General features: G+C 44.0%; 2 protein-coding genes across 2 annotated transcripts; one reads left to right on the forward strand and one right to left on the reverse strand.

Annotated features, from left to right (window-relative positions):
- Positions 1-8,252: 8,252 nt before the first annotated feature.
- On the reverse strand, positions 8,253-10,817 carry LOC115741389 (palmitoyl-acyl carrier protein thioesterase, chloroplastic-like). Its single transcript, XM_030675253.2, has 6 exons — positions 10,108-10,817; positions 9,745-9,878; positions 9,352-9,465; positions 9,099-9,276; positions 8,955-9,023; positions 8,253-8,627 (listed from the first exon to the last, which is right to left on the reverse strand). The coding sequence occupies exons 1-6, from the start codon at positions 10,561-10,563 to the stop codon at positions 8,376-8,378; spliced, it is 1,203 nt and encodes a 400-aa protein (XP_030531113.1). The 5' UTR covers positions 10,564-10,817; the 3' UTR covers positions 8,253-8,375.
- Positions 10,818-11,561: 744 nt separating this feature from the next.
- Positions 11,562-12,703, forward strand: LOC115741544 (HVA22-like protein e). The gene is made up of 5 exons (XM_030675513.2): positions 11,562-11,766; positions 11,867-11,893; positions 12,001-12,123; positions 12,273-12,480; positions 12,571-12,703. Exons 1-5 carry the CDS (start codon positions 11,720-11,722, stop codon positions 12,589-12,591), a joined length of 426 nt encoding a protein of 141 aa, XP_030531373.1. The 5' UTR covers positions 11,562-11,719; the 3' UTR covers positions 12,592-12,703.
- The last annotated feature ends 509 nt before the right edge of the window (positions 12,704-13,212 follow it).

The following is a 13,212-nucleotide window of genomic DNA, read 5'->3' on the forward strand; positions in this document are numbered from 1 at the left end:
CTCCATAAATGGTGTGATACTGCTTCAAGGGTCTATTTATGGCGTTGGAACAGCCTTGATTTTTGATAATCGCGTTTTTCCAAGAACTTATGCGCTATCTGTTCTACATCGGTCTCCTCCTCTTTAGAAGAACTCGTCCTCGAGTTATGATCGGGATATAAAGGAATATCGTGGAAGTGATATTCAAACAAATCAGCCACATTAAATGTCGGGAGATTGAAAGGTGAACTCGGTAGGTTAACGGCGTAAGCATTATCATTGATCTTGCGAAGGATGCGACATAGACCCACCTTTCGTTGCTTCAACTTATTATAAGTGCCGATAAGAAAACGCTCCTTGCTTAAATAGATCTTGTTTCATCGCCTTCTTCAAAAACCTTGGAATGGCGCCATTTGTTAGCATCATCCTTGTACCTTGAGTTAAAAGCAGCAAGTTGGCATGTAACATCAGCTTGAACGTCCAGAATTTTGGTTGCCATATTTTCTCTTGCCACACTATAATCAGAAATCTTAGGCAGAGGAATCAAGTCAAGAGTATGCTAAGGTACACGACCGTAAACAATCTCAAATGGAGACTTGCCGGTAGAGTGGTTGACCATGTTATTGAAAGCAAATTCTACCGGCGCAAGATATCGGTCCCATTACTTTGGCGTATCGTTACAGAGACAACGGATGATGTCTACCATAGTTCAATTGACCACTTCGGTTTGTCCATCAATCTGAGGGTGGAAGGAGCTACTGTACCGCAAATGCGTGCCAAACAGGTTCCATAGGGTCCTTCGGAAATGGCCGAGGCACTTGGTATCCCGATCAGAAGTAATTGTCTTTGGCACACCATATAGACGAACCACTTTGCAGAAGAAAAGACTAGCAACATGAGAAGCATCGAAGGTCTTCTTACGTGGAATAAAATGGGCCATCTTTGTGAATCTATGTTGAGTCCAAACTCATGCTGGTCTAGATAAGATCGCCAATGTTTAATAGCTCAAACCATAGTAAAGAATTCTTGTTCGTAAGTAGACCATTGACATCGAACTTCATTCAGTTTTTCACTAAAATAAGCAATTGGTTTGCCCTTTTGGGAGAGTACTGCGCCAATTCCTACTCCGGAAGAGTCACAATCTAGTTTGAATACCTTGTCAAAGTTTGGCAAGATAAGAACTAGAGCAAGAGATAATTTCTCCTTGATTAGGGCAAAGCTTGCCTCCGCCGCATCACCCCGAGTTGAATTGTCCTTTTTTAAGCACTATGCAATAGTTGCTAAGATGGTATTGAAATTGCGGATGAACCGGTGGTAAAATGTTATTAGGCCGTGAAGCTTTGCACTTCCCCAATAATCTTGGGTGTTGGCCACTCTCGAATGGCAACAACCTTTGCCTCATCAACTCGAAGGCCATCTGCACCAATGACATACCCTAGAAAGAGTAGTTGGTTGGTCATAAAGCTGCATTTGGGCAAGTTGATGTACAATTAATTAGCCTCTAGGACCTGCAAAACATCCCGTAGGTGGTCCACATGTTGTTGTTCATCCGGGCTATGATAAGGATGCCGTCGAAGTACACCACCACAAACTTTCCCAAGAAAGGCTTGAGGACTTGCGTCATCAAGCGCATAAAAGTGCTAGGAGCGTTGGTAAGCTCAAAGGGCATGACCAACCATTCGTAGAGCCCTTCAATTGTTTTGAACGTCGTCTTCCATTCATCTCCCACTCTTATGCGGACTCGATGGTAGTCACTCCGCAAATCAATCTTTGAAAAGACCTTAGATCCTAACAACTTGTCAAGCATATCATCCAAACGAGGAGTAGGAAATTGATACCTCATAGTAATTTTGTTAATTGCTCAACTGTCTATACACATTCGCATGCTCCCATCTTTCTTCGATGTAAGAAGGGCAGAAACGGCACGAGAGCTCATGCTCTCTTATATAAAACCTTTCCGAAGAAGTTCTTCCATCTTCTCTTGTAATATTAGGTTTTCCTTCGGGATCATATGATAATGAGGTAGGTTTAGAAGACTAGCATCGGAAAGAAAATCAATTTAGTGTTGAATGTCTCGTATCGGTGGCAATCCATCTAGTAAGTCCTCGGGAATAATGTCGGAGAAGGCCTTCAGCAACGATTGGAGGGCTTCTAGAATTGTGATGGCTTCCTGCTTGGATCCACTGTCTACAATCAGGTACATGCCATTCCTTTTGCGAACATTGAGGAGAATGCTAGTTTCGTTCTTCTTTTAAATAGTTCGTGAAACTCGAGCAACTTCATTTAATGGCTGAAGAGTGATTTTAGTCTTCTCCCACACAAAGGAGTAAATATTCTCACGCGCTTGGTGAGTAACATCAACATCATATTGCCACGGTCGTCCCAACAAGACGTGGCACACATCCATCTCAACAACATCACAAATTATTGTATCATTATATGATTTTTCCATAGAAATAGGCAAACAACAAATCTGAGTTATCTTAAGTTCCGGCCCCTTACGGATCCAACCAATCATATAAGGTGAGGGATGAGCTTCTGTCCTCGGTTGAAGGTGGTTGACAAGTGCTTTGGATACAATGTTCTCATAGCTGCCACTATCAATAATGACATTGCAGACCTTCCCATTGATAGTGCAATGGGTGCGGAAGAAGTTATTTTGCTAAGAGTCATCCTTTTGTAGGGTTAATAGCAGCCGTTTGACCACGCAGTTAACATATTTTCCTTCTTAATCGGCCACTTCTTCTTCATCCTCCCAATCATTCTCATAAAGTTCACCTTCATGCCCGACCGGGTTCACCTCCTTCTGCCATGGACAATCACTTGAGCGGCATCCGGGTTCCTTGCATTTAAAGCATTTCCTTGGATAGGACTTCACGTAGGGATTCCGAGCCACATCACGAGCTTTTGAGGTAAGAGGCTCGGGAGGCTTAGGCGGCCCAAAAGTATTCCCCGAATTTCAATTCATAGTGTTGGATTGTCAATTCGAGGACTCAGCAACATCCCGTGGTTTTCCTCGTTCGAATGTCCCTCAAGGAATATGATTGCTCGTTTGATTTGAGAAGTTGGTTCGTTTCGATTATAACTCCACTTTTCCGGCCATCTCTTATACATCTTCTACAAAATATAGATGTCACGCCCCGAACCATACGAGCACGCCAACTTCCCACCCGACCACACTTGAATACAAATTTCCAAGAACCAGTAGCCAACAAATACGAACTAAGCATGAATGAAAAGCACATGCGGAAGCGAATACAAAACTCCATACATAAAACTAAACATACGATATTTCGGGATAGGAAGAGAAAACTTATATATAATCACATGTCATTTACAACATCCGGACCCAAGGCTTTGAAGGCCATATGTATAAGCCTAAGACCACCCATAACAAAAAGGATCAAGTGATCGAAGCTTAACTTCTTTACTAGGAGGATTCTCCCAAAAAGTCAAGGGGCAACTATCCTATGCCCCATCCCTACTGTCATCGGATGACGTCCTTGACTCCTCCTCATCGATTTCGGAAGGCAGCTCTAGGTCGACCTTAGCATCAAAAGGTTCCACTATCTCAACATCTTGGTCGGACTCCATAAGCTCTAGCTCGGACTTCGAATCTTCGGGACCGGTGTCCGGGCTTGTCACAACGCCATCGGGAGAAGGAGCCTGAGTGAGGTCCCATTCCCCGACTCCATCATAAGGGATGTCAAAACCACAAAGCGGCCCAAAAGAAAAATTCCCATGCCTATACCACCAAGCTAAATAGGTGTGGGCTTTCCAAAAGTCGCCTCCCTCGCCTACCCATACTATGCTAGCATGCCTAAGATATACCTTGTCCTCTCATGCGGCGCACTCAATAGTTATTGTCTTAATATTTATTGGTACCCCGAATCACCGTGGCGATCCATTTATATTCATTGAGAAAGGGTCCGAAAATGTTAACACACGACGGGGTGAGAATAAATCTCAGCAAGTAAGTTCCTAAACCTAAGTTAGGGCAATAGTACCTCCGGATTCATCCTAAGCGGGCGGTTCTATCAAAATCAACAAAACTATCCAAAAGCATATAACATAATGCAAGAATCAAAATTTCATAGCCCATTTAATCAAAAGCATACCATTCCTCGAATCACAACTCCTTTAACATGGCTAAGTTGTTAAAAAGTCCGCGTAACACCCTTCGGGCTACAGTATAAGAACAGATCCGCCTAATAACGCCTTAGACCATTATAGTACTCTAGACCCGCATAATAACGCCTCGGACCAGTATAACCCACGTAATAACGCCTCAAGTTAGCATCTCGCATTTAACGCCTCAAGATGACTACAAAACCCCGCGTAATAATGCCTCGGGGTATAATATGGTCTCATATACACAATTCTCCATAAGAATGACCATATAACAAACAATATCGGTCGTGATCGTGTCCATTTACCATATGATCTACTCCCTTCTCAATTCAAGACCATACAATCAAAACAAATCATTCGATCAACAAATCGAGACCACACGATCTTATTAAACCTCCCGATTAACAGATTAGGACCACACGATCTTATTAAACTTCTTGATTAACAGATCAGGATCACACGATCTTACTAAACTTCCCGATTAACGGATCAAGACCACACAATTTAATCATATCACACGATCAATCAATCGAAATCGCACGATTTAATCACATCACACAATTAATTAATCGGAACCACACGATCTAATCATATCACAAACTCAATCAATCAAGACCACATGATCTAATCAATCATAAACTCAATCAATCAAAACCACATGATCAACCCTAGCATCCAATTTTTGGTTCTAACTATTCAAGAACACATTCAACACAAATTCCACCCAAATCCACCTCAATTTAGCACCTTTAACAACCTAACTACCTAATCAAGGTTTAGAAGCTCACTCACCTCAAAATCTAGCAAGAACTCAAGGCCAAAGAGCTGTAAAAATCGGGGCTCAAGCGGCAAGACCGGCGGTTCCCTCTCGGCCGACGTTCGGTTACGGCGGTTCCACGGCGACGGTGGCTTATGATCGGTTGCTGGTGGTCCTCGGCGATGGCTGGTGGCTCACGGTGGTGGTGACGGCGTGAGGTGGTGGTTCGGCGGTGGTGGCGGCATGTGGGTGGTAGTTCGGCCAAGGAAAATGAGAGAGAGAGAGAGAGAGAGAGAGAGAGAGAGAGAGAGAGAGAGAGAGAGAGAGAGAGAGAGAGAACTTGCTAAAATGAAGAAGAGGAAGATGATGAATAGGTAGGACAAGTGTAGGATATTTTTGAGTGAAATATTTGTCTAGAATGATGGGACTTGGCTGATGAGATTTGGACTTGTGGGGTCCACCAATAATTCAACCCTTTTTGTCCCTTAAAACTTAAGAAAGGCAATCCGGTAATTTGGCTCAATTAGTGGACACCTAGTCCACTCACATTTTCGGCCACTAAAGGGGTGAAAAGACTAAAATGTCCTCCTACTGAATTAGAGAAATGAGTATTTCCTAAGGGTAAAAGGGTCATTTCCCATTTCCTGTCTAAATTTTACTTTTCTGAACACTTTGGAGCGAACCATGAAATAAATATGCTCCGGATGAGGTGACATCCAAAAATTTAATATTGGAATCCTTGAAAGTCTGACATCCAATTTCGAAGTATAATTCATGGTTAATATTGATATGCTATTTCGGTGTATCTCAAACTAACGGGCGGCTTTTAGGAGTTACGAGTATCGACCCGTGATTATCATCATGTTTAAGAGTTACTCAAGCCATGGCGACCTTGGTTGTCATGTAATTGCGAAGGTCAATCACTAATTCCGAAGGACCGATCGTTAGAAAATGATTTAGGGACGTTCGGAACCCATACATGGTCAAATGGAATCACCCGTAATCCAATTGTATGGTATTAACAAATCGTCCATTAACCTCTCTAGGATCGCCCTTTAATGGTCCAAAATATTCCCTCGACAATCCTTATGGCCAAAAGCTCAATCCAGGATTAAGTTCTTAGGTCTACATACTTGATTTTCCTAGCTAGCCATTCATTATTGGTTAATATTCTCAAGAGTGATCAAATCTGAGTGAGATTTAAGCGAAATACGTCAATAAGACATTTCATTCATTCACAGTTTAAAAAATGGGTTGAAATTTAGAATATCACAATAGACGATGCAAATAAACACGATTTAGGATGTTTAAGCACAAGCCATAGATATACTTGGCGGTTTGTTGCGCTTCTAACTCGGCAAGATTATTGCAGGAGAAAGTCGGAGGAATTCCTCTAATTAGACTTAAACCGTCTGGTCCAACCGTGTTGCGGTTTTGAAATTGTTGGAACAAGACTTGTTCATAATCGAGTGGAAGGAATCGCATCTTGGGCATCTGCTTCATCCAATTCAAGGTTTGGATGGGAGCCTTGCCTTGACGACGACGGGATAGTTGCATTTGCTCCCACCACGCCGAGGCATCACCCTTCGACTTGTAAGCCACCGGTTTGACTTGGCGGTCCTCTTCAATATCCATGACGTCGAAGAATTTCTCGACTTCCCAAAGCCAATTAAGGAAGTCTTCGATATTGAGATTGCCATTAAAGGTGGGGAGGTCGACCTTCAATTGGTATTGTTCTGGATCACGTTGATAGCCTCTATTTTGGTAGCCCCTACGGACCAAATCTAGAAATTCACCTTCATCTTCTTCGGAATCCTCAGCATAAGCTTGACGCTTGTCTTGGGGGTTGACCTTATGTTCCATAGCTATTTCTGGGACACGAGTGATCGGAGCACGTTCGGCCGAAAGAATGTCGGGGTTAGGGTTTGCAAACAACTGTTGGATTGCGGCAAGTAATTCTTGCATCGTTTGTTGGTTATCTTGCAGGGTTTGTTGACTTTCCTCAACAAACCGGGTAAACTCCTCTTGTGTAATGGGCTCATTGGCACGGCCCTCGGCTACGGAGGTATTTCTATTCACGTTATTAGTGATCATCACAAGGAGAACCGGCTCTAATACCAAATGACGCAGGGAAGTAGTATTTGGAAAGCTTTTCCAAAAGGGTTGATTGATATTTGAGAAAATGAATTGTGTACATTACATAGGATGGGCGTCCTTTATATAGGGAGGGTTCCTTTAGGGAATTAAACACACCATAAAATGCCATAATGAGAATTAAATTAAAATGAAAAGCAAATACATAAAAATACTTCAAATATCTCGCAAATCAAGCAAACACGTGATTTTGGGGACGAAAAGATTGTAGCTCCATAAATGGTGTGATACCGCTTGAAGGGTCTATTTGTGGTGGTGGAACCGCCTTGATTTCTAGTGATCATGTTTTTTCAGGAATTTATGCGCCATATGTTCTACATCATTTACACAAATTCATTTTCTTTTAGAGAATGCCGTTGTCAAAAAGATGATAGAGTGGATAATGGATGGATTTCATCCCGATTACGCTTTGCTTCTCCATCAATTCCAAAGTCGGTGGCCCTATTTGGTTTAGCATTATAAATGAGCATTGGGGCTCTAAAGTCCCTTGATCAAATGCAAATGGTATTTGTCTACTTTTTTTTAACTTATTTTGAGGAAATGCAATTGCATCTGAAATGCTCTCCAAAGTCTTTTAACACAAGTATCTCTAGAGGTACTTTGAGCTAAAGGCCTTTTGCGATATACAACTAATTTTTTTTATTTTAATTTTGTTACCTTCGCTTGCTGCCACCCGCCTGTCGCCGCCACCACCGCCACCCTCCATCGCCCATCGGCCGCCGCCCGCCTGTTGGCCGCCGCTGCCCGCAGACCGCCTTTTTTTTTTTTTTTTTCAAAAAGTAAAAATACTTTACAAAGTTCATTTTTCACCAAACAACATTTACGTCAAATTTGCTTTTCAAATGTGTTTTTAAAATACACTTTACCAAACACACTAATTGCATTTTGGAAAAAGCCTTTAGCCCAAAGGTATTGGCATTTTCTTAAAGTCCTTTGGCCAAATGTTGAACCAAACAGGGCTTATATGTTACTTTGCATTTTGTTTTTAGTTCCGTGCGGTTATCCTTTGGAAGAGCTTCATGTCTATTCGCTGGGCATTGCCTTACTATCTCTTGGACTGAAGGGAGAATGCAAGTGTCGTGCATAGGGTCAGTCACTCTTTTAACTCTCACCGATGCCATTCATAGCAACGCAGAAGCGCACAGCTAAGTTTTCGTATAGTTTCTCACAGCCAGATGCTCAGTACTTCCTGCTTATATCTTGAGATTGCTCACAAGGGGCAAGCTAAAAATGGGCCAATTGAATATATTATTCAAAAATCGAACGCCCCAAAAACTAAGACGCGCAATAAAACAGAATACATCGATTAACAAGTTCCGTCAGGAAAACAATCAAGGCACACTAGAAGCTGGTGTCACTTAGTCTTGGAATGCCACTCTGTTCTCGCCCTAACAATCTCCGCCTTGTCTGCTTGCATCCGGAGCAGATGAGTGTATTCTAGCTCTGGACAGCGGCCGGGTTTACGAGGAGGGTCAGCCTCGGAGTCTCCAGGGCTCCTAGTTGTGCTGGTTAATGACTCCAATAAATTTGATTGTCGGCATTCACGTCGATATTCTAGTGTCATGCTTGTCAGACTGTAAGCCTCCAATACATTAATTGGTACGCTCTGCAGAAGGTGACATGCCGGGGTGAATTAAAACCGGGAAAAAGACGACAATTCTAGATTTTCAGGAGAGGATGCAAATTTGCTTCTTGGTATGGTAATTCAAGAAAAGGTGGAAAATCAGACCTTCGGTTCTGCCCTTTACTTGCTGTGCATTATGAACCTTACCTAAACTGAGTGGACTCTGATATAAAGCTTATGCGGATACTGAAATTCATCATACAGTACAGTGCAGATAAAGGAAATATACATCTTTTCAGTCTTCATACTCGTGCTTTCCGAAATTCACAGTATTTGGTTCGTGTAAATCAAGAAGGTGTAGATAAGTACCTCTAAAATCCATCCAATGTACTTCACATTATTTACATGCTGGTTGGCATCCATGTCATTCCATCTTGGCTGAAAGGCAAGAGTAAAACATGAACGAAGGACCCAAAAATAATTGAGGGAGAATCAGGATAACCAGAAACTTACAGCTAAGCCCGAGCGAATTCTCTCTGCCGTTGCATCGGTGAGCTTGTCTATTTTATCAGTATCATTTTCTTCTGTAGGAATTGACAATTTGTTCAGGTAGAAAGGTATGACTTCTTCTCTAACTTGATCAGGGATCTTGGTTAATCTTCTGGTGTCTCTGTTCATGATCACCCATGTGCTGCACGGTAACAATTGGTCAGAATGGCCGGTGCCTGAGTGCTAGAGCTTTTAACCAGGGAGATGCAGCAGGCACCTGGTCGCTCTTGTTATGATCTCCTGGGTGTTGTAATCGCGGATAATCCAGTCTCTCCGCATTCCGTTCTTTCCCGCCGCATCGACCCAGGTATCAATCTCCACAACATCCCCCCTGTCACAGATGTTAATATTGCTACTCTTCCGAGCAAAAGGACATTTGCGATCATAAAAACGAGTGCTAGACTCGACAAGAGAAGACAACTTTTCATTATGAGGGTTCATTCAAGCTAATATCCAATGGAAATTATTGTTTGTCAGATTCTTCAGATAAAACGTGGGGAAGTGTGCGAGAAGAACATAAAAATAGAACTGTTTAGACAAGTCTCTTGATGTCGAGGTGAAAATTTCTTTTCCTAGGCAATCGGAGAGATTGATGGAACGTGAAATATACCAAGAGCTGTATCTCTGTACTTGTACATGGATGCGCGTGACAACCCAAATCAGTTTCCGGAGACTCATCTCCCGAGTGGCACCAAATCCATTGCCCGCAAGGCCGGAGCTCGTTACGTGGTTAAGGGCTGTCTCCTGCATTAACCATCGACAAGAAGTGAGCGCTAGAATCTTTTTACCTCATTGCTTTCCCTGGGAAAATTTCTTCCCTGCATTGGGTACAAGGTGGACTGGACGAATTCCATCGTCCGACTCGTGGGATCCATAAGATCCTACAATTCAGACAGTCCGATCCACCATGATCAGGGCGTAGGCAAGACCATCCCAATTCCTATTGCGGCGGTGAATCACTCAAGGAACTGACCTGAAGGAGATTCATAAGGGTCTCCATGGTGGCAGTTTTGTCAGGTCCAATTTCATATGACCTGATGATGAAGGTTTGCCTGTACACAAACCGGTTATCCACAAACCTGCCAACCAGGCATGCATGCGGCGGCGAATCAGCCCCGCATTCTTTTACCAACTTGTCTGGATTGCTCGTGGCGGCAGTGTACAACGGAGCTTCGTTTATATAGACCCCATTGACTTTCTTCCCATTGATCATCCCAACCATCTGATCTCCGTCCGTGCCGGCGGTCACCAACAGTCTCGGAGGGGGCCTGGACGCATTGCCCCTGCACCTCCAAGGGCAAAATCCAATCTTTGCCATGATCGCCACAACATCATTCTTCTCTCCTCTGCCCGCTACGGCTCTGGGAGGAGGCCACGCGGGGAAGTTACACGTCCCGGCCATGAATCTCATCGACAGAGAGTCGTTCATTTTTTGCAGGAAGAAGGGCCTGGCGTTGATCAAACAATGCAAGAAAACAGAGAAGGGGTTGAGAAAAGTATAAGCAGGCGTGGCTTGTAGCCCATGGTGATGGCAACTGTTTCAAGGAAGAAATGAAGGCTTACTATAGTAGGTGCAACTAATAATATGCAATGACGAGGCATAAAAACATTGAAGGAGGATTGTGGGTCAAAACGAAAAGAGAAGATTAACGTAGCTCAACCACTTTTAATGGGGGTGGGAGAGAAAATGGGGGAACGTCCCCAGATTGCACGCTAGCACGCAATTGTCGAGGCTTTCCTCGGTCCTCGTCCTAAATTTAGAGACAGGTTCCTGTCTTGACCAGAAAAGCTTAGCTAAACTTAAATTTAGCCCATCGACGGACAATCCTGGGAGGAGTCGGAGGGCATAAACGTCCTCCCCCCAAACCCAAATCAGGACTTGTAGAACCTATGCCAGTGTCAGTGTCAGTGTGAAACTCAAGAAGGTTGTAACTTTGGGGTGGTTCATTGCTGTGAAATTCATCTGCTCGCGATCGCGACAGACAGACTCCCATGGCTGTCTCATCTCTGTCTGAGATCAAAGGGGGTTGGTGAATTTGCCTTGCCCTTTTGATAGTTTGGATCGAGATGTGTTACGCCCTTCACAGGGGACCCAACTAAGGACCAAAAGTAAACCTCATTGATGAGTAGGTTCGTTCGGTCCTCATTGCCTGAACTTCTGTGGCCGGCACATGCAAGAAGCTCGGCCCGCCAACGCTCAAGCCCAAGAGGAGAAAAACTACCAAAAAAAAAAAAAAAAAGAGAGTGGGGTACTTGAGTTGAGTGTCGTGGCATGGCTGGCGACACGTGTCACCGACTGCCCGGATACAATACTAAGCTTTAGAGCTAAAAGGGGGCAGTGGACGGTGATTAATCACCTCCCTCGTTTGGACACGTTTAACGCTAAAAGCCTCGTTAGGAACAAAACACCCCACGGTCGCCTGCCACGTGTCCCCTTGCGCTTGGCCTTTTTATACGGACGTTTTCCTTCCTGCGGATCGCAATCGTTTCTCTTCTTTCTTCGCTCCATTCCTCTGTTCTCATCTCATCTCCTTTGAAGTATATCTGATCATTCAGCTTCCCCATCCATCCGGTTCGACCAAGCAATGGGTCGTCTGTGGACTGTCCTGGCGCACGCTCACTCCCTCGCCGGGTACTTGTTGTTCTTCTTCTTCTTCTTCTTCTTCTTCTTCGACGAGATATATTGAGCTGACTTTGTGTGCCTTTGACAATCTCTTATGGAATTGGCGCAGGCCGGTGCTGATGCTACTCTACCCTCTGTGAGATTCCCACTTCTTTCTTCAACATATTATGTAGGCCAAGGAAATGAATTGAATTGAGCAGGGGAGATTTGGTCATTTGAGGGTTTGACTTCTCTCTGGGGCAGGTACGCGTCGGTGATGGCGATAGAGAGCCCCTCCAAGATAGACGATGAGCAGTGGTTGGCTTACTGGATCCTCTATTCCTTCCTCACCCTCCTCGAGATGCTCCTCCAGCCTCTTCTCGAGTGGTAAGTGGCGACCTTCCTTCCTTCCTTCCTTCCGTCCGTCCGTCGTGTCGGGTCATCTCATCTCTTCTCTTGTTGGGCTCGATGGATTTCATCATCATAATCATCATCATCATCATCATCATCATCATCATCATCATCATCATCATCAGGATACCCATATGGTACGATGTGAAGCTCATCTTGGCGGCGTGGCTGGTCCTCCCTCAGTTCAAAGGCGCGGCTTTCCTGTACGAGAGATTCGTGCGAGAGCGCATCCTGAAGAGGCACCTCAAGTCGTGCCCGACCTCCTCCTCCCCCATTGGCAATGGCAAACCCAAGTCCAAGAACAAGTTCGTCGATTTCATCACCCCCAAGAAAGTATGAAGTCGTTAGCATCATGGCCTTTCCCTCTTTTCCCCTTCTCTACATTCATTTACTAACCCGAGTGTGTAACTTTGCCTTGGCCAGGGGGAGCACGAGGCGTATTAATCGGAGTAGGAGTCTCGGGGTTCTCGGCAAATCCTATCTGTGCTTTGATGTTGTAAAAACCATGTACAGCTACTGATTGAAAGGCTTTAATAGTACCAACAGCTTCTTCATTAATTCCCCCACCTTTTCTTTCTGTTTGGAAAGCTTGAAATCACTCGAGAAAAGCTGCACTCTCGTTACTCCACAGAGAATTTCAACAACCCCCACGAATAGTCCCGCAAGAACAGAGCAGGCTATGATTTGCTGCGCTACGAATTTGAGTATGCGTGATTAGTTTCGTCGGATCACTTCGGCTGGAAATGATGAACACAAGCTCCAAAATGACGAAGATGGTCCCCATAATGCTGAAGTCGATGCTTGACAAATGCGTCACTCCCGACCTTAGCTTCCTCCAATTAGTCAAAAGTAAAGTGGAGCACAAGATAACACTAGTGATGTTGACTTATTTCTGTGGTCCCCAAATGGTATGGGGGAACTCCCAAGACACAATTTTCAAGTCTTATTGCCGAGAGACCCTGCTGACATTTTACATCTTGTTTCCCTTGAAATTTGAGATCTATGCCAAGTAGATGAAATACCGTTAGATCTTTGATTTTCTTATTGAACGGGCAGAAATTGACT

This window comes from Rhodamnia argentea, chromosome 6, assembly GCF_020921035.1.
Source record: "Rhodamnia argentea isolate NSW1041297 chromosome 6, ASM2092103v1, whole genome shotgun sequence".
Classification (NCBI taxonomy): domain Eukaryota; kingdom Viridiplantae; phylum Streptophyta; class Magnoliopsida; order Myrtales; family Myrtaceae; genus Rhodamnia; species Rhodamnia argentea.